Source organism: Nannobrachium achirus (genome assembly GCF_963921795.1).
Source record: "Nannobrachium achirus genome assembly, chromosome: 4".
Classification (NCBI taxonomy): Eukaryota; Metazoa; Chordata; class Actinopteri; order Myctophiformes; family Myctophidae; genus Nannobrachium; species Nannobrachium achirus.
In genome coordinates, this window is record NC_137813.1 from 75,757,126 (window position 1) to 75,780,398 (window position 23,273).

Below are 23,273 nucleotides of genomic sequence, written 5' to 3' on the forward strand. Positions count from 1 at the left end.
TATTGATGCCCATCGCTCCACCATGGCAGTTAGTCAAACTAGGAAGAGGAATAAACAAAATGCCGGCCACCAAGCCCACCACGCCCACCAAGCCCACCAGGCCCACAGCGTGAGCGAGGAGCAGGGGGCAGGGAGGCGGGAAGACATGGAGGCTTCCGCAGCCAAGAGAAAGCTGGCGGGCCGGCTGCTGGAGTCCACTCCAGTGGACGCCAAAGACACACTGGAGGCAGGACTGGAGAAGTGCGTCAAGATCCTCCAGGGGTTGACCAACGGGTGTTCGGAACGGGAGGCCAACGATGCCCTCACCAGCCACGTGTGCACGGGTCCTTGGGGCCACGAGGAAGTGTGTTTGGGTTTGTTGTATATGATCCTGACTGAACCCGGCCAGGCACAGAGGTGTTACAGAGACCTGACGCTGGCAAATAGAGATGGCATGAGCGTTATTGTGGACAAACTCAAGGAGATTGTGAAGGGGAAATTCCTCAAGCTTCAAGATGGACCCAGAAAACAGGTGCTGTGGTTGATCAAAGAGTTAATAAAGGCCGATGTGTCGAAGACAGACGAAGTTCTGATTGATCTGATGAGACAAATAGCAGGAGGAGACATTTCCAACAAGAACCTGAAGCTGACAGAGAATGTTCTGGATATCCTAGTAGAACACAAAGAGTGGTTGTTAAAGAGTCAATTGTTGGTTGCCAAGTCCGTCTATACTTATCTCAGACTGATAGTGGATCATGGAACAACCATGTTGTTACAGCTCCGACAGAAAGAGGTGGACTTCTGTATCTCTCTGCTGCGAGAGAGGTTTTCGGACTGTTCAATCATTGGCAGAGACCTGGTTCGCTTACTACTGAGTGTTGCTAGTATAACAGAGATGGAACTATTGTGGAGAGATTTGCTACATAACCCAAAATCCCTCAGTCCTAAGTTCACTGGTCCCTTACAGTTGTTAACAGTTAGAACACCAAGCCAGTTCTTACGCTGTCGACTCACTCCAGATATGGAGACAAAAATGGTGTTCATGACCACCAAGGTGCATCTTGGACAGCAGAAGCGCTATCAACATTGGTTTCAGGAACAGTACCTGTCGACGCCAGAGAGCCCATCGCTATGCTGCGATCTGATTCGCTACATCTGTGGGGTCGTTCATCCGAGCAACAAGGCTCTGAATTCAAAGATTTTGCCGCGCTGGGCTATTGTAGGTTGGCTCCTTACCACCTGCAGGTCTAGTGTAGCGGCCACTAATGCTAAACTTGCTCTCTTCTATGATTGGCTTTGCTTCAATGAAGAAAACGACAGCATCATGGACATAGAGCCTGCGATCTTAGTGATGCATCATTCTATGAAGCCTTACCCTGCCATGACGGCCACACTGCTGGACTTCATGTGTAGGATCATTCCAAATTTCTGGCCTCCACTGGAGTCTCGGGTGAAACAGGGCATATTAGACTCTTTGAAATTAATTGTGGAAAAGAAAGTCCTGTCTCAGATAGCTCTGTCTGCGCTGTTTGATAGTCCTAAACTGGACACAGAGCTTCGCTCTATGCTGAGAAAACGATTCCCAGAGTTCCGTAGTTCACCATCTCCAACCAAAGTGAAAGTGGAAGAGAAAAAAGAGGAGAAAAGGGAGTCCACCATGGAAGTGGAGAGTCATGTGATGGAGGACAAGGACGAGGCTTCCAGTACAGTGGCTGCCTTTAGTGATGAAGATGAATTCAACAAAGGCAAGAAGCGAGCGATAAGTTTCCCCCTCGTCACAGAGGCCATTACTGAGGAATCGCCTGACATCACACCCTTCCTGGACCGATTAGGCGACACGATGAAAGAGAAGGTGGTTCAGTTGCAGAAGACGAGTGATTCAGAGGTGCGGCGCGTGGTCATGCAGGAGATAGTGGATCTGATCCTGGTGGATGACTTTGAGACAGAACAGATCTCCCCGCTGGCTTCCTGTTTGGCCGCGCTGTTTAAGAGCGACTTCGGAGGAGACGTTCTGCCTGACGACATCAGCGAGGAGTCTCTGGAGGAGTACGTGTGCAAGCCGCAGTGTGTGCTGTTCAGGAGGTTGTGTGAGATGCAGGAGGACAACGCCGGCCTCTCCGTCCTGTTGGACGTGTTGACCGACCTTTACCAGAAAGAACTCAACTTGGGATACCACCTGCTCTACTATCTGAAGGCCAGTAAAGCAGCGGTAAACAAGACGTACGAGTTGTTTGCTCAGGCGACTCTCCTGGGAAATGTACACACCTGTCTGATGATGGACATGAAGGCCTGCCAGGAGAACGATGTGCGACTCCTGTGCTACCTCATCCCCACCATCTACTCCGAGTTTCCCGATGAGACGTTGCACGACGTCGAACTGCTCAACATGATAGTAGCGGTCATCGACCCGACCCAGCTTCACGAATTGATGTGTCACGTGATGACCGGGAACCTGGCCATGTTCCGGAAGGACTCGGTCCTCAACATACTGATGAAGTCTTTAGAGTGGGAGACGTTTGAACAGTACAGCACCTGGCAACTGTTCCTGGCTCACAGCGTTCCCCTGGACGCCATCACACCCATTCTGCCAAACCTCAACCACAAAGAGCACCCAGAGGCCCTGTCCTGCCTGCTGCTGCCCCTTCGCAGGGAGGTGCCCACCGAGGACTTGGTGAGGATGGTGTTGAGTCGTCCATGCAACCCAGAGGACCTATTCACCAGCAGCCTGCTGAGACACTGGCTGTCCCAACACGAAGACGTCCTGTCTGAGCATGTCAGATCATTGCTCATTAAAAACAACAACAACAACAACCAGCCCCGCAAGAGACAGACCCTTCGCAGCTCCGGCACTAAGCAGGCCCCGCTGACATTGGAGCAGATCCTGGAACACCTGGATACCCTTCGACTGAGTCTGGCCGACGCCAAACACAGTTTCTTCAGCGAGGCGCCCGTCCTCCAGGCCTTGCAGCATGCCCGGGCCAACTGCCACGAGAAACACAGGTTCAAGGATCTGTTTAACCTGGTGGAGGAATATGAGGACGGTCAGTCGAAACCTCCAAAGCGGCGCCGCAAGGCGGCCGCAAAGTGTTCTCCTCGCGGCAGGAAAGGAGCCGCGGCTCATCCCAACGAAGAGGAATCCATCTCCAGCTCAGAGATGGATGAGCAGGATTCTAAACCCAAGATGGCCAAGAGGAGGAGAAAAGATGTATCTGCTGTCAGCTCTGACAGTGAATGACCGTGATGGCCTGACTGACTAGCCAATCACAGGCAGGAGTAGAGAAAAGGTGACTCATTGAAATAATAACAACACAACACAAATAATGTTAAAAAAGATGAGCAAAAGATATACAGTATATATTTCAAAAAGTACAAAGCATGAAAATGTTTTCTAAATGAAAGGAGGAAGCGCTGCATGGATCAGTGGCTCTATAGTCAGGCGTTTAGTGCAGTGTTTCTCAACCTTTTTTCTGCATGGGCACACTTTTCATGTCCCAATAATCCATGGACACACCAACATAATACGGGGGTGTAAATATCGTCACTGTCGGGAAGAAACCTTGTATCTCCAAGTTTCAAATTTGTACGTTTCTTCGCAAAGTCAAGCCCTGCTTCATCACACAAGGCTGTCGCACAACAGTAGTGAAAACAGCCGATCTACATGCTCACAACGCCTCGCAGTGCGAGGCGTCAGAAGCCTGTGATCTCGCTCCTCCTGAGAATTCTTCGGCCTATTAGACGTAAAATCATTGTCCTGTGCTTCACACAGAAAAGACTTGACCACAATCCAGCTCTTGTTGCGGGCGGGTGTACGTGAAACGTTTGTCGCTCCCAGGGGTGTCGCACCAAATTCTGGGCCCTGGGTACAAGGATTCACTGCGGGCCCCCCATGAATGTTCTTCATAGGGGGAGAGGGTTTAACCCATTTAGACCGTAAACACATTATTAACCTTTTTTCTTTTTTTTTTCTTTAACTATTGAAAGATAGCAGATATACAAGCTCACCATGCGGCACCAAGTGCCTCGCTGCAAGCTTGTAGATTTGCTATTTTTGAAAAATCCTTGAATATTTTGAAATCCTTCTGTTATGTTTCTATGTCAGTGGTGCTCAAACTTTCTAATGTGAAGGACCCCCAAAATTATATATATTTGGCCACGGACCCCCATCTCAAAATATTTAGTTCCAGGGACCCCCAAGAAGCAAAATTTGAGTTACAAATATTTGCTTAAAAAATACATACGCGCCACTCGGTGCCGTGCTGTGAGCTTGTATATCTGCTATTTTTCAAAAGCTAAAGTATAAAATAATTAAGGCCCCTCCACCTTGGGCCCTAGTGACCCCCTTGTGACGCCCCTGGTCGCTCCGCCTCAGATTGGCAGGGCCTCTCGATCTGCCCGCTCACCTCTCACTGAAAATGAAGTACACATGAAAAGCTCTTGACTCCACTCTGCCTTTGGTACCAGACATCAGACAGTACCCCTTCAAAGTAGCAGTCCAACAAAACCAGCTTCTAACTAGAAGCAGTGCTCTTCCGAGCACAGGTCTCCACCAGGTGTGGTATGTTGGTTGTGGGTGTGCATCGGGTGGTATTGAATTAGGTGGTTATGAATGAGCGGGGTCAAATGCAATCCAAGGTGAGTGGACAAATTAGCTTCAGAGACAGTGAAGTGTCAAAAAAAATCAAACCTCGGTTCGAAGTGAAGCGGTGAACTTTTATTCTACGTGTTCTAGAGTTATGAACTCTGTGATCTATACATCTATACAGTTATGGACTCTATTCATTCTTTATATATTCTGAATTCTACATTCTTTATATATTCTGAATGAATATATAAAGAATGGAGGGCCGAATTATCATGTGAAGCTTGACCAATCCTCAAAGTATCCATTCATCAGACCGGGAGGGACACTACACACATATTCTGGACGTATAGGACAGATAAAACCTGTTCATTCTGAACTGAAATGGCCATATATGGACATGGGACAAACATTTAGCTTTTTGAAAAAGCCTATTCATTCTGGACTGATATTCTGGACGTACGGAACAGAAAAAACCTGTTCATTCTGGACTGGAGTGACCATATATGGACATGAGGTGACATACATTTTGTTTTTGAAAAAGCCTGTTCATTCTGGACTGAGATGACCATATATGGACATGAAACACATATTTTGTTTTTGAAAAAACCTGTTCATTCTGGACCGAAATGACCATATATGGGCGTGGGACACACAAAGCCACTCATTGGAAGCGGTTTTCACCGCTTCAAAAACAGCCTCATGTTGGCGCTATAAAAGGCTGATGTGAAAAATTCAGGGAAAGGGGTTTTCCTTGGCCTCTAGGGAGTGCGCTTACAAAGTTTGAAACTGATCGGTGGAGCGCCACCATGAGGCTGATAAAAAAAAAAATAAGTGGCATTTCTTCCTCTGCCTAGTGGGAATGTGTGCGTGCGCGATTTCATGATAATTGCACTTTGCGTTTGTGATTTGAGGCATTTTGTTCAAAACGGCTCAATCCTACAAACTTATTCAGGATGGAATGTGCAAAATCGGACAGATCCATGTCGATCACATGACTGTCGAGATACTGCCTACCGATTTGTAGGATTGTTGGACAAAATCTGTAAGAGTAGTGTACAGAATTGTGTTTTGCAAACATTGGCCTCATGGTGGCGCTAGAACAGGCCCATTTAAAAAATGTGACCAGGCCAACGGCGACTGAGATTAGGTGGTAACAAACTGCGAGGACGCACGCACGGACGGACGGACGGACGGACGGACGGACGGAGACGAAAACATACTCTCCCCCATACCTTCGGCTGGTGGAGACAATAACATTTGAGGAGATAAATGAGGCCATGCTGTAGCTCAATATTTTAATTTCACATTTTAGACGGCAACAGGCAGTGTTTCATTTCAGTTCACTTAGAACTGTGATGGATGTGATAGCCTACCAAAAAGAGTGCCACGTACAGTGGTGCAAGAGAATCCACTTTTCCCAGCACTTGTTTGATTTGTCCTCTTGTAGTCTGAGTATGAAAGTTAGCCTTTCCATAGTATATATTTCCTTTATGATAGCCAACCAGTCTTCTTTAGTTGGAGGATCCTGTTGGTACCAGCGACGTGTAGTCGCTTCCCATGTAAAGTTTAGATGCATTCTTACTGTATAAGTTGAGCCAGGAAGCAGAAGGTCCCAGATTCGATTTCCCTGCTCCGGCAATGTTGAGGTGTCCCTGACCCTGAAGATTATGCTTTCCCCAAAAGTAGGGCAAAAGTTTGACGTGACGTGTGACGGACAGACTGACAGACAGACAGATTGACAGACTGACAGCCGGTGGAGGTTTTGATAGTAACTGCAACCTGACAGTCGCAATAATGATGTCATTTATTGATATTTGTTTAAAAAAAAAGAAGATACAAAAAAAGGTGTAGAATATTTGTTAAATTAAGTAACAAGTAAAGTATTATTAATATATTACTCTTGCTCAGACAGTAATGTGTAACAAAGTGTATTACTTTAAAATGAAGGTAATAAGTAATAAGCAATACATTACTTATATAAAGTAACGTACCCAACACTGATTATTACCCTTATTGAAATTATTATGTTTCAACCTTTTATTATTATTATCATTCCACCGTTTATAATTGTTTATAATTTTTTTTTATTTATTTTTTTTTACGAAACTGGGCAATATGGTAGAGGGCTCTGTCAAGGGTCAGTGATGCCTTAAGGGCCTTTCAGGCGGAGCGTGGTTGCCGCGTCCTCGTAATTCATTTCCAGTGAGAGGCGGGCGCTTATTTTGGCCACGCGGAGAAGTTTAACCCGTTTAGAAAGGGTACACATTATTGTGTATTATTATTTTATGCTTTAACTATTGAAAAATAGCAGATATACAAGCTCACAGCGCGGCACCGAGTGCCGCGCTGCGAGCTTGTAGATCTGCTATTTTTTTTTAATCGAGAAAATTTGTATTTTGACCCGATTCTATAAGTGTCTTTTGAATCCTCCTAAGATTTTTTGAAAAAATCTATGTTTCTATGTCAGCAATCTGGCCAGCCATCGTCAAAGAAAAGGTCCTTTTCACATAAATGGAGCTCAGTTAGTCTGTTCTTGAGAGACTACTATGTCAGTGGTTCTAAAACCTTTTCATGTGAAGGACCCCCAAACTGATATTTATTTGGCCACGGACCCCCATCTCAAAATATTTAGTTCCAGGGACCACCCAGAAGCAAAATTTGAGTTACGTTCGCTTTGAAAATACATATATTCAAAGATTTGCACACATTTTCACGACTTTTTCAAAAATAGCAGATCTACAAGCTCGCAGCGCGGCACTCGGTGCCGCGCTGTGAGCTTGTAGATCTGCTATTTTTCACTGGTTAAAGCATTCAATAATTCTAGGCCTAAATGGGTTAAGGGCGCCGAGGCGAGCGGACGCGGTCCCGTGGAATTCCTGTGCACGTGCTCGTTCGTGCATGCGCACGCGGGCGGCGAGAGCTGGATGGTGGTTGTTTACTCGCTGAGCGATTGTGTTTGTGTCTCACCGCAGCACGGTCCCCACTGACCCAAGCGGGAGCCCCCGCGGCAACCACGCTCCGTCTGACGGGCCCTTTTGACATTACACTGCCGTTTTTGGGGTATCTGCCTGGACCCGCCTCTTCACACGAAGGAGCCAGGGTGGCCAATCTCTGCTTTATATGCAGAGAATGGCTGCCATCTTTAAGGGGTGGTTCTGGCCGGCGTGGTTCTGCCAAAGCTCTTTCTCTATAAAGATAAAACCAGTGATGGAAAAATAGGCCTCACATGTGCAGATCAAATAGCAGCACAAATTGCAGATCTACAAGTTCACAACGCATCGCACCGCGGCGCTTCGTGAGCTTGTAGATCGGCCATTTTCAAATAGCCTAGGTGTAAAATAGGGCTAAAGTGGATTAATGTATGTTTTTATGATATGATCATTTATATCTGCAAAGTAACTAGTAACTAAAGTTTTCAAATAATTGTAGTGGAGTAAAAGTACAATATATGGATCAGAGATGTAGTGGAGTAGAAGTAAAAGTACTGAAAACTGGAAATACTCAAGTAAAGTACAAATGCCTATAAGTACAGCACTTACAGTACAGTACAGTACAGTAAATCTACTTAGTTGCTTTACACCACTGGATAAAACACATGCATTGCAACAATATGGTATTCTGTACATCCATTCAAACTGATAACTCTGACTGGAGAGGGAGTGTGGGATGAAAATCAGCCTGGGTTTGTGTAGTTAAAGTGTATTCAAAAGAACCTCACAGATTGTTTGTGTCTTCACACGAAGGAGCCAGGGCCATTCTCTTCATTCTATGCAGAGAAGTGCTGCCATCTTTAAGGGGTGGTTTTGGCCAGCGTGGTTCCACAGCTATTTTTCTATTAAGATAAAACACATACATTGCAACAATATGGTATTCTGCATGCCAAGGGCGTCATACCAAATTCTGGGCCCTGGGTACAAGGATTCACTCCGGGCCCACCATGAATGTTCACAGCGCTGCGAGCTTGTAGATCTGCTATTTTTGAAAAATCGTGAAAATGTGTGCAAGAAACCTATGTTTCCATGTCAGTGGTGCTCAAACTTTTTCATATCAAAGGACCCCCAAGATGATATGTATTTGGCCACGGCCATCTCAAAATATATAGTTCCAGGGACCCCCCAGAAGCAAAATTTGAGATACAAATGTTTGCTTAAAAAATACATATTCAAAGATTTGCACACATTTTCACAACTTTAAAAAAAATAGCAGATCTACAAGCTTGCAGCGCGGCACTCGGTGCCGCGCTGTGAGCTTGTATATCTGCTATATCTTTTCAATAGCTAAGGTTGCTAGGGCCCCTCCACCTTGGGCCCTAGAAACTTAAGAAATGTATAAATAACAACACATCGGGTGCCCCTGGATTGCCCCATTTATCCCCTCTCGCTGCCCAGGCCCACCACCATTGTAGTGAATCCGGCCCTGCTGCGTCAATGCATGCGTCATGACGTCACTTGGTCACATGAGCGCAGACAGGATGTTATTGTGTAACTTACTGTATGGGCCAGTGTTGATCATAGCTGTTCATTGCCGATCAAAATTTGGACATTTTGCCGCACCATGCCACAGTTTTAGCCATAAAACAAACATCAGAGATAAAGGGCGTTAAAGATGGGGAAATGCATTGGAGTATACAGAGAAAAACGGCCGCGCGATGCTCTCAGCGTCTACTCGAAGGACTAGCGGCTAATGGGCTACATCCAGGCGCAGCCCCAACGTAACGGTGAGATTTAAAGTTAATACTGTAAATACAGTAAACACGTCAACGCGTCGTGGGCCTCCAGAGACATCAAAGAGATTGGCGTGTAGACACCTCGTGGGCACCCGCTGAGTTAAGAAATGTAAAAGTTCCAATACTGCTATATAGAAATACTGTTAGAATGCACCCACACCAAAGTATGGTCGCCAGCGGATAAACTCTTTTTGTGGGCGGCTGACTAAAAACGCAGAGAGCGCATTCTGTCCCAAAGCCAGCACTCTAACCTAACGCGGACAGTTTAGTGTAGGCAGATGGGCGGGCGCGGCGAGTCTCTCCGCAAGTCTCCAGCCAATAGCATGTGTTCTCCTCCCCCCACCCCCCTCTGCTCCTCTGCTCAGCTCAGAGAACGCTGCTGCGTCATGACGTCAACACATTTGGTGCGACGCTCCCAGCACTCTGATTGGTTAGGGAAATTCTACACTTCCTACAACAGCGATCATAACGCGACTGGCATGAAGCCACCCCCTTCCCATTGAAATGCATTGGCGTAATGGGGATTCCACTCTCATAGGTACTTTGCAAAGCTCACAATGCGTCACATCACGACACATTGCAAGCTTGTAGATTGGCTATTTTAAAATGGCTGAAATGTATCTGAAGTGGTCAATGTATGTGTTGTAATAATGATCAAAACCTACCTATTAATTAGTAGCTAAAGTTTTCAAATAACTGTATTGGAGTAAAAGTACAATATTTGGATTCCAGATGTATAGTGGAGTAGAAGTAAACATATTGGAAATTGGAAATACTCAAGTAAAGTACAAATACCTCAAAATTCTACTTAAAGGCCCACTGTCAGCCCCGAAATTATAATAGTATTATACAGTAGGTCACGTGGTCTATCTGAAAACACGGAAAACACCATAACTGTATGGAAAACACTCTGAATCAAAATATCCCATCGCCCGCAGCGCAGCCCCCTCCACTCTCTAATGCGGCCGGGTCGGGGAGCTCATTGAATCCATAGGAGGAGACACGGTCGGGGAGGAGGAGGAGAAGAGAGACAGAGATAGTTTCAGAACCGCCGTTAAAAGGGTTTCTCCTCGGTCAGAAACAGCCTGTCTTTGCTCTCCCCGTTTTCATTGTGTGTGTGTGTGTGTGTGTGTGTGTGTGTGTGTGTGTGTGTGTGTGTGTGTGTGTGTGTGTGTGTGTGTGTGTGTGTGTGTGTGTGTGTGTCACAGTGTGTGTGTGTGTGTGTGTGTGTGTGTGTGTGTGTGGGGCTGTGCGAAGCGACTCCGTGTTCGAGTGAGCGGAGTCGCCCGCCACTTTAAGTACAGTACTTAAAGGCCCGCTGACACGCCCCAAAATTATAATAGTATGATACACTAGGTCACGTGGTCCCTCTGAAAAGGCTCTGAAATAGTCTGAAACTCATGTCACAGTGTAATCTGTCTCTCGCTCCCCAACAACAGTGACCCACAATGACATCATAAAAATATTAACTCATATTTTAAGATGACTTTTTAAAGTGACAGTACCCCTTTAGGTGACAGTACCCCTTTAAGTAAATGTACGTAGTTACTTTAAACCACTGCATAATTCCTACATCCATTCAAACTGATAACTCTGACTGGAGAGGGAGTGTGGGATGATTGGGTTGTTACATTCAGGCCACCTTTTCATGCAAGTTGATGACCGCTAATCACGCCTGGCATTGGCTAATCATCTATGGTAATCAGACTTTTTACACAAATCTGGGATGGTTTCGATGGTTCCTCCGTGTCAGTATATCAGTATGTCAGTTAATAATTCATTTCAACTCACAGCAGTCTATCCCAGTCAGTAGGAGAGGTCAGACAGAGGAGGCGGTTGTTGGCAGATATGCCTGGGCCTGAAAAAAAAGAAAAAAAGGAAAATCTTTCACTCAATATTATAGTCTACAGCAGGGGTCTTTTCCATATAGTTTCATCGTTTGACAGCACCATCATCAGTGTATTTTGGATTCATGTCAATTTGTGTTTTCAGATATTTAACCATTTGAACTGTCAATACTTAATAAACTTGACCTTTCACTCTGTACTTGGTCTGTCCTTTTTCCCCTCTTTAAAAGCTCTTTGATGAAAATAGCAGATCTACAAGCTCACAACGCCTCGCACTGCAAGGCGTTGTGAGCTTGTAGATCTGCTATTTTTGGCTAAAGTTCTCAGAATATTGGACGCCAGGGTTCAAGTGGTTAATATAAAAAAGGAGAAAATTTTAAATTGCGGTAACTCTGGGGACCCCCTAGGGGTCCCGGACCCCCTGTTGAAGACAAAATGAATAAATGTATATTTATTTTAATTGTATCATAGTTCAACATGTATAAAAGATATTTTGAAAATAGCCGATCTTCAAGCTCACAATGTAGTGGAGTAAAAGTACAATATTTTCCATTGAGATGTAGTGGAGTAGAAGTAAAAGTATACTCAAGTAAAGTACAGATACCTTAAAATTGTACTTAAGTACAAGGAGCTATAGTCAACTTTTTCTTGAAAAACGGATGCTAAAATAAAAATAATGTTTCGAAAATATTTTATAAAAAAAATAAGCTTCATATGTGTTTCTATTAAAAAATGACCACAAAAAGCTTAACATAATGATAAAATAATCATTTTGGCCATTGTCTGACCGACACTTTGTTTACATTCTAGTCTATAGACTAGGATGTAAACAAAGTGTCGGCCCTACAATGAAAAAGTTGACTATAGCTCCTTTAAGTAAATGCACTTAGTTACTTCATACCACTGATTAGTCCAACTCTCTAAAAGGCTAGTCTAGCCTTGTAAACGTAATGTTTACATTTAGGCTATATTTCAGTATATTATTTAATACAAACATGATAAGCTTTCCTAAACCATGCCCTGTTTCCATGATTATATCATTGTATTTTTATCTTCTGTTAATGAACAATAGCCTTTTCTACAGTTTAACAGTGATTCTCAGTGATTGGACTGGTCAGACAACGCCTCCTGAGAAGAAGACTGAGATCGTTTGGCGTGTGCAACAGGATGCTTCAGATGTTCTACCTGTCAGTTATGGCTTGTGTTCTCTTTTTTGGAATATCTTGCTGGGGGGGTAATAACAGAGCGGACAACACCTTCGACCTCAACAGACTGGTGAGGAAGGCAGGCTCTGTCGTTGGGTCCTCCTTGCCGGGGGTGGAGGAAGTAGCCATGGTGCGTACAGCTCATAGAGTTATGGGGCTTTTAAGCCGTGACATCATTTTGTAGTCAGACCTCCAAGCAGATTTATTGTCAATATGTGTCCCTCGCTATTTCAACAGATCCGAGACAAAAATAACGACTAAAGTATAATTCTACTAACCTGACTTGCGTCAGATGGTGGCAGTAGTGCGTAGGCTACCGCTCTACTTTACCATCTGAGATCTCTCGGTGGGAGTTGATAACGCTCGTAAAGCCCCGGGCCGGACCAATCAGCGGCAGCTACGGGCGGGCTCTGAGCGGCTCTGAGCCAATAGAGTCTGATTGCAGACCACGTGGATGCAGACAGGCCAATATGAGTGGTTGGAGTTGGCACTTCCAGACTTTGACAGAGAGACGGCCACATCCAATCACCTGCTAAATAATTTAAAAAAATGGCCCGCCCCTTACATCGCGTCTGCCCGAGAGATCTCAGATGGTAAAGTAGAGCGGTAGCCTACGCACTACTGCCACCATCTGACGCAAGTCAGGTTATAATTCTATCACTTTCCTGTCAACAAGAAAGAGAATTAGTAAATAGTAAAAATAGTAAAAAGATTCATGGGCGCTGGGGCATTTTGGCCCCAAAAGTTCTCCTCTGCCTACAAAATGATGTCAGACTTAAGAGCCCCATGAGAAGAATAGAGAGGACACCTGATATCCCCGCCCGTCCACTTGCATTGAGTTGCTCACCCAGTGCATGAGGCGCTTTCACCCCTTTTTCCGGGAAGTAAAACCGTGACGTAGTGGGGCCACTGTGACGCATTTTGCGTCATAGTTTGTGTTCATGGACGAGCTGGGGCTCCAATTCATGAACGAGCACTTCCGCTATAAACGCGCGTCAATACAAAGAAGCCTAGTGCGCGTTCATGTGTTCGAAGCCCCAACTGCAGTACCTCAAAACGGCCACCATGTCCATTTTGCTTCAGGGCTCCACCAGGGTTCTGGGGGCTTGGTACAGCTAGGAAGCTGGTCTCCATCTTGAAGAACTCCTCCCACCCCCTCTACTACTGTTTTTGCTACCCAGGACAGAGGTGCGAGACTGACCCCCCTATTTGATAGAAATTAGTCTATGGGCCATTTGATATGATTTTCCTCTCTGGGACTCCAATCTACAGTAGCCTAATATACTGTATGCTCAAAAGCTAGTGTTACCTTTAACTAGTGTGTACAAATGGTTGTAGGCCTAGAATGCTCACATCATAGCATGCATACATTAAGTAGCCTTAGCCTACCATGGCACATACAGTACACAATACTGTACTCCTACATAGAGGCCTAGATATTCAGTTGGACTGTCTTTTATTCATCATAATGCCTGTCACTTCTCAGCCAGGGCTAACCTTTAAGAATAATACTTTCAATTGTGAAAATAGCAGATCTACATGCTCACAACGCCTCGCGATGCGAGGCGTTGTGAGCATGTAGATCGGCTATTTTCACAATTTCTGCCTTAATATATTTGACAATTTGGACAATGTTTAATTTGCCATTTTAGAGGTATTAAAAAGTCCTTAAATTGTCACTTTAGAAATGTGCAGATAGTCAGATACCCTCTATACACTAACTCAACTTACTGTACTGTTGAGTGAGAAAACAATGTTTCACATTAAGTTAATCATCTGGGGACCTCCCAAAATAATTGGGGGGTCGACTCGTGTGTGATGTGATGACCTCATCAAACGATAAAGTCGACTTCAACTCAACTTTGTACTGAGTCGAGTCGACTAACAAAAATCACAAGTCGTTAATGCCCTAGTATGTCAATGCATTATTATTTTGTTGACTCATATTTAGTCTTATTGTCTATGCAGTATGTACACAACATTTTGTCAACATTATTTCGGTTTGTGTGTTCACATCGTGTACTCGTCATTATGTTGCTCAACTGTTGCTGAAGTTGCACAAGTTGCGCTCAGAAGGTTGGAGCCGGTGAAAAATTACAGGGAACATTGGTGACCAGGCCGCCTTGCCCACCTGCCGAGAAGACACAGAGACAGAGAGTGGTGATCAACGTGCAGAAATATCAGTCAACCGTTTCAACTTAACGTCTCTTATAAAATAAGTGTGTTGCGATCGACTCTTGCTGTATCTAAAAAAATATATTTTATATTGTTCTACAGCATTACGGAATCGTCAAGCTAAGGAAAGATTTGCTGAAATGTCGGAGATGGTGATTAGCATGCTAAAAGCCATCACCGATGACACGTCGATGGCAGACGCAGACGCAAATATTCGAATATTCGAATATCAAAGTCACTATTCAACATTGTTCACCGAAGTCGAATATTCGCTTTTTTTATTGTTTTCTCTTAAAAAAAAAGAAGAAAAAAAAATATATATATATATATCTTCATGGTTTATAACGCTTGGCTAGATATAGGAAGTCATAAGAATGAGTTGTCAATGCCCCTGGTGGATGAATTTGTTAATGCTTTATACCAGGGCTTCTCAAATCTTTTTAGGCCGTGACCCCCAAAATAAACATATTTGAACTGGGGACCCCCACCCTGACAAGCACTTGGAATTGTATGTATTACATGTAATGTGACTCGGTTCCGCAGATAAATATTGTGAAAATAGCCGATCTACATGCTCACAACGCCTCGCGTTGTGAGGAGTTGTGAGCATGTAGATCGGCTATTTTCACAATGTTCGCCTCTTGCTTACTTAATATTTGACAGTTTGGCCAGTTTGGCCAGTCCTGTCGAATATTCGACTATTCGAATACTTTGAGGTCGAATAATTTGAATACTAAAAATCACTATTTGTGAATGCCCTAGTAGAAGCCATGGTTAAATCTTTTCAGAAGATAGAAGGAAATGCTATGGCCATGACGGCCTTCCATATGTTTGACCGACAAAGTCTGCCGTCTGCTCGATCAGCGGTCCTTCAAAACGCGACACGCCACACAGGCCCGGCCATCCATATTACCACAAGAAGACGCAAGAGGGGCCTACATGGAAGACCTCGCTTTGTTGCTGGACGTCGTGCAAAGGTCACAAGTGGATTAGGGATGGGACCAGGGCAGGAATTTCATGGGCCATGGCCTCCGTTGTCCCTCAGTTTGGCCTTGTGCCCCTCAAACCAATGGCAAGACCTGAGGCCACAGTGGTCTTAATGCCCCAACTGACTGTACCACTTTCTCCTCTGTCTCTTTCTGGTCAATACGTAGACAGACACCAGTGTCTCTTTCTTGTCATGTAGACACCAGTGTCTTTTGTTGAAATCTTAACTCCCCAAAGTCCCCATCTTTAAACCAATCCAGTGACTTTGATTGGTGCAGGGCTGTGCATGGATCAGATTGTAAATACCATCATGTATCTATTTCACTGCAGATTAGGTTATCATCCCTAACCATTAAATTCAACAAATTCTTTCAATGGACTATAATCTTGTTTCATTTGATGGCCTTCCTGCCCTGGCATTTGGCCTTTGTGCCATCAAAACATGGATAAAACCAAAGGCCAAGTGGTCTTGCCCCTAAAATTAAAAATTGCCAGGCCTTGATGGGACGATATGAAAATGTCATATCACGATCATTGTGACCAAAGAAATCGCGATTTACCATATTATCGCAATAGTCAAAATATCCCCAAAATCCATTATCCTGGGGGCAGAAAATATACCAAAAATTGTAGATCTACAAGCTCACAACGCGTAGCAACACTTTGGTAGAGAGTGAAGAGACTGTATCAAGTAAGTATATTATAAGTACATTTTACCAATAGAGGGTTTAAATGGTACCGGATATGCAGCTCTGCAAATAAAAGTTGAATTGATCCCAGTGCATGACAGAGGACGATTTCACGATAAATGAAATCTCCACGATACGATTATCGTGAGTGTTTTTTATCACGACACGATAAACGATAATATAGCTTATCATCCCATCCCTAGAGTAGACTTGACCATAACTACAGCAAGCCATCCAAAAGGCCATGGACTCTGGCTCCACATAATCTTACCCACTCTGTGTCAGAAGACAAAGGGCACCCAAATTGAAGAACATAGTAGTTGGTTTTATTAAATATATATTTATTATTACCCTGAAATATAACTTTAACAAATAAAGATCCTAACATGATTTAGTTCATGTGTTGTTATTTCATACTTTCTTGCAGATTTGACATAAGGCTTAGTTTCTGAGGGGAGGGGAACATTAGCCTAAAATAGCAGATATACGCCTCGCGCTGTGAGGGGGAGACTTTTTTTTAAAGCTAGCACCATTACCCATCATTCAATAATTGACATAAGAATCAAAAACCTTTTTTAATTGTTCTTTTAAATAGGCAACTTGAGTACTTTTAATTGAGTTAGACTTTTCAGAACTCACACTTTCCTGTTTGACTGTGATTTCAAGCAATTTGATTGTAGACGGCCAAGCTGATAAAGTCATCATTCATCATCATCATTCGATAATTGAGATAACAATCAAAAACAATTAATTGTCTTTATAGGTACTGAATGGTTCCACAAACCATTGTGTGTGTGTGTGCGTGTGTGCGTGCGTGCGTGCGTGCGTGCGTGCGTGTGTGTGTGAATACTCACCTCAGGATCTTTGGTTTAACATAAGTTATACAATATGTGTCCTATACATGACTTAGTTTTGCAAATATAAACATAAAAAACAAACAGTGTACCTTCGCTGGAAATTAAGTAGGCTTGCCAAATTCTGGTGGTGGAAATCTTGATCTTACGTTCGCGTTTGAAGAGAGAAAAGCAAGATAGAAAAGTGCAATGTACAAAAAACAAATTGATCAGTCAATGTGCTTTGAACCTCTCTCTCTCTCTCTCTCTCTCTCTCTCTCTCTCTCTCTCTCTCTCTCCCCCCCTCTGTCTATTTTATTCATGAATATTACCAGAAATTGGTTCATTTAAATAATAACTGATGATATACATGCTCTTCTTATTTTGCAGGACTATTTTAATGTATTAAATATAAATGTGTAACATAAATATGTTTTGCAGCGTTTAAGCCATTTTTCTAACTTCCACCTCCACTGTTTGACTGCTAGACTCCGTGTCTTCTGCCAAAACAAACAAGCCAGCTTGTTTATTTTAGTCAAGCTGACTAAAGTTTGGTCTCAACAGCAAAATAACACTGGGTCAGAGCGTGCCTTTGCTGATTTGCCCGCGCGCACACGAACGTGGGTTGTTTTTGACGCGTCGCGAGGGTTTTATATTAAACCGTAGCTTTCTGTCTGGGGCAGCCGCAGCTGAAGAGAAACACTCAAATTCCCACAATGCAGCGGGCGAAGACATTGAAGAGGTAGAGCAGTTCACTTACTTGGGAGCCACAGTTTGTAAAGAGGGAGGCGGCATGAAGGACCTGAAGAATAGACAAGCAAGAGGTGCAGACTTAGAAAGATCTGGAGCTCCAACAGCATCACAAGAAGAACAAAGCTAAGACTGTACAAGACGCTAGTGGTGCTAGTCTTGCTATACGGATGTGAGACATGGAAAATGAACAAAGGAGACTTTGATTGATTGAAGACTTTATTAGAAGTTTGCATAGGAAAAGGTACAGTTTCATGACGGTACAGTTCACTGGTACAAGGTCTACTAAAAGGAGATCCATGAAAAGACTAAGCTTATTTCCACTGGAAACCATTGAAGTATCTCATATAACATTGAATGACAGACAAATAGAACACAGTACTATGCAGTAGATATGTAAAGAAAAACAAAAAAGAAAACAGTAAGTCTAAACAAACAGTATATACAAAGAAGGGGCAGGGGAGGGTAGTGTTGGGCTAGGTTAGTTAACAAGCAGTTGATGTATTCCATAATAGATGCCTACGTCGAATACTCCGTATAAATTGGCAAGATCACGTCAGAACTGAAGACCTGCTAGAAAGAGCTGAGATGAAGCCGCTGAGTGAAGAAGTGAAGCTATGTAGATGGAAGATGATTGGACACATACTACGGCAGGACCACAACAACGACTGCAACATAGCAATGACCTGGGCACCAGAAGGAAGAAGGAGAAAAGGAAGACCAAAAACCACCTGGAGGCGTACTGTGGAGAAAGTAAGAAAAGAAGCAGGATGGACATCATGGTCTGAAGTGAGGACTGCAGCAGCTGACCAGGAGAAGTGGAAGTGCTCTGTGAAGGCCTTATGTGCCACAAGGCAAGACGTGGATAGGTAACAGGTAACAGGCGATAGCTCAATCAGGAAATCTGGTTTTCCAATACAGGCCAGTGTAATGAAATTCACAAAAGTGGATTTATCTTGTAATCTAACTCCAGATCACGTTCTTGTTCAAAACAAGCTCTTCTCTACCGACCGTTACAAAAGTGAGTCCAATGACACCAGCCATAAGTCTGTATGACGATCAGATCAAAAGTTACATATTTAAATATATATTAAAAAAAAAAAAAAAAAACTCTAGCTTGTACATCGCCTGTTTTCACTTCCTGTTTGGCATTGAAGTTTGACGCTTCGCCATGGTTTCATAAAACGGCGTGTTTTATGAAATCTCACACTTTTGATAACTTTTGAGTAAAAAACAAAATAAAAAGATCCATTTGTCCGGCGAGCTTGTAGATCTGCTATTTTTTGAAAAATCGTGAAAAAGTCTTTGAATATTTCAAATCCTTCTAAGGTCTTTTTGAAAAACCTATGTTTCTATGTCAGTGGTGCTCAAACTTTTTCATGTGAAAGACCCCCAAAATGATATGAAAAGGCATTTTCACGCCTTTTCAAAAAATAGCAGATCTACAAGCTCGCAGTGCGGCACTCAGGGTCATTGCCATGCTGGCTTGTGGTGGATATTTTTGCCATGGACATAGAAAATGAGTGGACAATGCTATTATCAGAAGAGCTAAAAGCTAGAACATAAAGAGCTAGAATGGCCGTAACAGGCCTGCAACTCTGAGTGTTCAAATGGAACCACATTTGTACACTCTTAAGGGGGTTGAGTTGCACACACACTCCTTGGCTGCCAAACCACAACCCCATTTCATTTCTCACATGGCCCTCTTCTAGCGCCACCATCAGGCCCATTTTTTCCAAACACATTTTTTAACACTGCTTCTACAGATTTTGCCCTAAAATCACGCAAAGCAGTACACAGTATCTCTAAAGTCATGTCATCAACATGGATCTGTTCCCATATTCCCTCCTGATTGGCTACCATTGCCTTCTAAAGTTTGTGAATGCGACCTGATGGTCGCTTATCTCCCGATTAGGGAGTCTTACTGGTACTAGTCAGACTCCTAATGTGCCATATAGTGAAATAGTAAAGTGATATCTAAAATAACAGCAAACAATATAATAACAGCAAACCACATCTAAAATAAATATAATAATAATCTAAAAGGGGTAATAATAATAATAATCTGATTGAGTTACTAGGGGCCTTAATTATTTTACTTTAGCTATTGAAAAAAATAGCAGATATACAAGCTCACAGCGTGGCAACGAGTGCTATTTTTGAAAAGTCGTGAAAATCTGTGCAAATCTTTGAATATATGTATTTTTTTAAGCGAACATTTGTAACTAAAATATTGCTTCTGGGGGGGTCACATGAAAAGGTTTGAGCACCACTGACATAGAAACATAATATATGGCCTACTTGTGCGCCAGCAGAGCATGCCTTGTTATTTATATCAGGTCAAACTTGTTGATGATGACTAGTAGTAAAAGTACAATATTTGGATCCGAGATGTGGTGGAGTAGAAGTAAAAGTACTGGGAATTGGAAATACTCCAGTAAAGTAAAAAAGAAAAAAAAACAGTGGTTCTCAACCTGTGGGTCTGGACCCCCAGAGGGGTCCCCAAATTATTTCGGGTGGTCCCTAGATCATTAACTCAATGTGCAACACTCTTTTCCTACTCAACAGTAAACAAACCAACATAAAGTTTAAGTGTATACCTGCACATTTCTAAAGTGACAATTTAAGGACTTTTTAATACCTCTCAAATGACAAATTAAACATTGGCCAAATTGTCAAATATTGGGCAAAAAAAAATGCCTCGCGTTGCGACGAGGCGTTGTGAGCATTTAGATCTGCTATTTTAAACAATAAAACCATGATACAAAATGTAATGCCTCAAATCTTAGTGCTCATCAGGATGACGGGTAGACTACATTTACCACATGTTTAGAGCAGTGGTGCTGACATGTATTTCTCAATAATGAAAATACATTATCCCTTGCTTGTGTCTAAATAATAACTACATTGGATCCAGGGGTGTCAATTGGGTATGGCAGGGGTATGCAGCTGCCATACCCTGGGTCCAGGGGGAAAAATAAAAGTTCAATCCATGAATGTCTCTTTGTCTATCTGTGCTGGTTATTATGTTGTTAAATTACAGTAAAATAATGTTGTGTATTGTGGGGGGTTTTGGTGCTCTCTGTGCCCACGGAAACAAATGTAAAAGTCCAGTCCTTTGTTCATCAATAGGTGGTTTTATTGAAGGGACGGGGAGTTCAGGTTAGACAGATGTATCTTCCACAGAGAGCTGACTGGAACAGACCCAAGTGTCTACATGAGAGCTGACTGAAACAGACCCCAACCGACCCCAGTGCGGAGATTTGGGCTCGCTTTTATAACCAGTGTCTATGCACATGCCTGCATCTTCTAAGTTTGTGCATATGGTGTGTGCGTTAACTTACACATGACCATATAGGGATGAGAGAGCTGTACCAGTATGTGCATGTGTGTGTGTGTGTGTGTGTGTGTCCTCCAGGGAGTAGGGGCCCAGTGTGTGCGTGTGAGTGTGTGTGTGTGTGTGTGTGTGTGTGTGTGTGTATGTGTATGTGTATGTGTATGTGTATGTGCATGTGTATATGTATGTGCATGTGTATATGTGTATGTGTGTGCGCTGTGGTGCCTAAGCACTTTTGGGGACCTGAGAGTACATGAGAAGGCTCCTTTTAAGGTCTTGAGACGGACAGCTGTGTGACCGGAGGAGAAGCATCAGTCATACTACAAGCCTACTGGGCTGCCACACTACAGGTGCAGGGTGTACATTACGTACAGAATATTCTCTTTGTGTATACCAATACACTCTCATCTCCATAGTAACGTATGATAATATTCTGCAATAACTACAAATGCAAAATTTTACAAAATAGTCACTTTAACAAGGTATTATAATTATATTCTCCCCGTCTTGACAGAAGGGTATATTCCCAGGTTCTGCAGGTCAGCTGCGCAGGTGCAATGCATTATTGTTAATTGTGTCACGTTAACTAACATGCCAAGTTTAGCTGCACTTGAACAACCGTTCCAGGCTGCCATATCCAGCCCAAGAAACCGTAGAAACGGGGGAAAATAGAATGTACTTCTTAAAATAAATGTATCATGCCTGTTGCTAAGGTATGGCAACATGACTGGTGTCTTGCACGCGTGCGAAGGCACGCGTGTAAGACACCAGTCATGTTGCCATACCTGAGCTTTTTTCTGAACTGACGCCACTGGGGGTTCCCCAGTTAAAATAGGATTATTTTGGGGGTCGCAGACAGAAAAGGTTGAAAAACCACTGCTTTACACCGCGGGGAACTGGGAACTAAAAACCCTGTTCAGGTTAGAAATCCGCTGACCTCGTCTTGCTCCTGACCGTGAGCGCTGTGGGTGATGTTGAAGAGGATTTTGAGGATCTCTATGGTGAGTGGGACTGAGTTACTAGGGCCCAAGGTGGAGGGGATTTAATTGTTTTATACTTTAGCTATTGAAAAACAGCAGATATACAAGCTCAGTGCGAGCTTGCAGATCTGCTATTTTAGAAAAGTTGTGCAAATCTATGTATTTTTAGATCTGTGGAAGCAGATCTCAATACCCAGGTTCCAAAACAGTCCTGAAGTGACCTCATCGTATGGCGCTTGAAAAATTAGACAGAGACATTTTAGGCAGGCGGAGCTATAGGCTCACAGCACGCTCGCTTCAATTGCACGGTGCCGTCGGCGTTCAAAGGAGGTGAATTTGAGCGCTTCTGCTGGCCTTCTGGGCTCTAGCAGCTTTTTAGGCAGCCCCGCCTGCTAATCAACTAGATTCGCTGTTTGACTATTGGCTATTTGGGGGACACGTGGTTTGAATACAGTGTTCCGCCACACTATGCTCTTTGACTGGGCAAGTAGGCTACTCCTGCCTTCTGAGTGGCTGAGGAATGTACACACTGAGATGGATGCAAAACGTGTGACAATTTGTTCCTGGGACTTTATCATGATTTTGTCTTGTTTAATGTTTATTTTATTACCATTAATGCAGTTTTTTGTGTGTTACAAAAACATGGATGCGTCGATGCGAAACGTGTGACAATTTTATTTGTTCCCGTGACTTTATCACTTTGTCTTGTTGTAATGTAGGCCTATATTTTATTACCATTAGCAGTTTTTTGTGTGTTACAAAAACATGCTTGCAATGCATATGCACTGCAGTGTTCAATCTGCCTGGTAGAGACAAAAGCACAGCTGCATGCGGGAGGTCGGCGGAGATTGGGGGTGTCCTTTGCAAGCCTCGGAAAAAAAGGACTTAAGAGAGAGTGACACGCATCGCTATAAAAGTTGCAAGACGCACTCGAACGCACACGCTCCACGATTTAAATAGCCTCCTAAATAATATGTACGTGACGTCCATTCATTCATAACCCACACCACATATAGTGATGGACACTCCATGCGTTTTGTCGTCGCACCGAATTGCAACCGAAACTCTGTTACAGGACTGTAGTGTGTAGGCTAAATCCATTTAAAATCATGGGATGAAAAAGAAAAGCCAAACGCAGTTCTACCAGCCAGAATAATCTCTCTCTCTGAAGAATTTGGGTTTC

At 43.4% G+C, this 23,273-nt stretch overlaps 1 protein-coding gene and 1 long non-coding RNA gene across 2 annotated transcripts; one reads left to right on the plus strand and one right to left on the minus strand.

Moving 5' to 3' along the window:
- LOC308283834 (integrator complex subunit 3-like) lies at window positions 1-3,500 on the plus strand. The gene has a single exon (XM_080724335.1). It carries the CDS (start codon window positions 23-25, stop codon window positions 3,212-3,214), a length of 3,192 nt encoding a protein of 1,063 aa, XP_080580461.1. The 5' UTR covers window positions 1-22; the 3' UTR covers window positions 3,215-3,500.
- A 3,856-nt stretch (window positions 3,501-7,356) lies between these two features.
- On the minus strand, window positions 7,357-17,267 carry LOC308283582. The gene is made up of 4 exons (XR_013961936.1): window positions 17,137-17,267; window positions 14,383-14,470; window positions 11,079-11,145; window positions 7,357-8,393 (listed from the first exon to the last, which is right to left on the minus strand). It is a non-coding gene; the product is annotated as an uncharacterized lncRNA (long non-coding RNA).
- Between the last annotated feature and the right edge of the window lie 6,006 nt (window positions 17,268-23,273).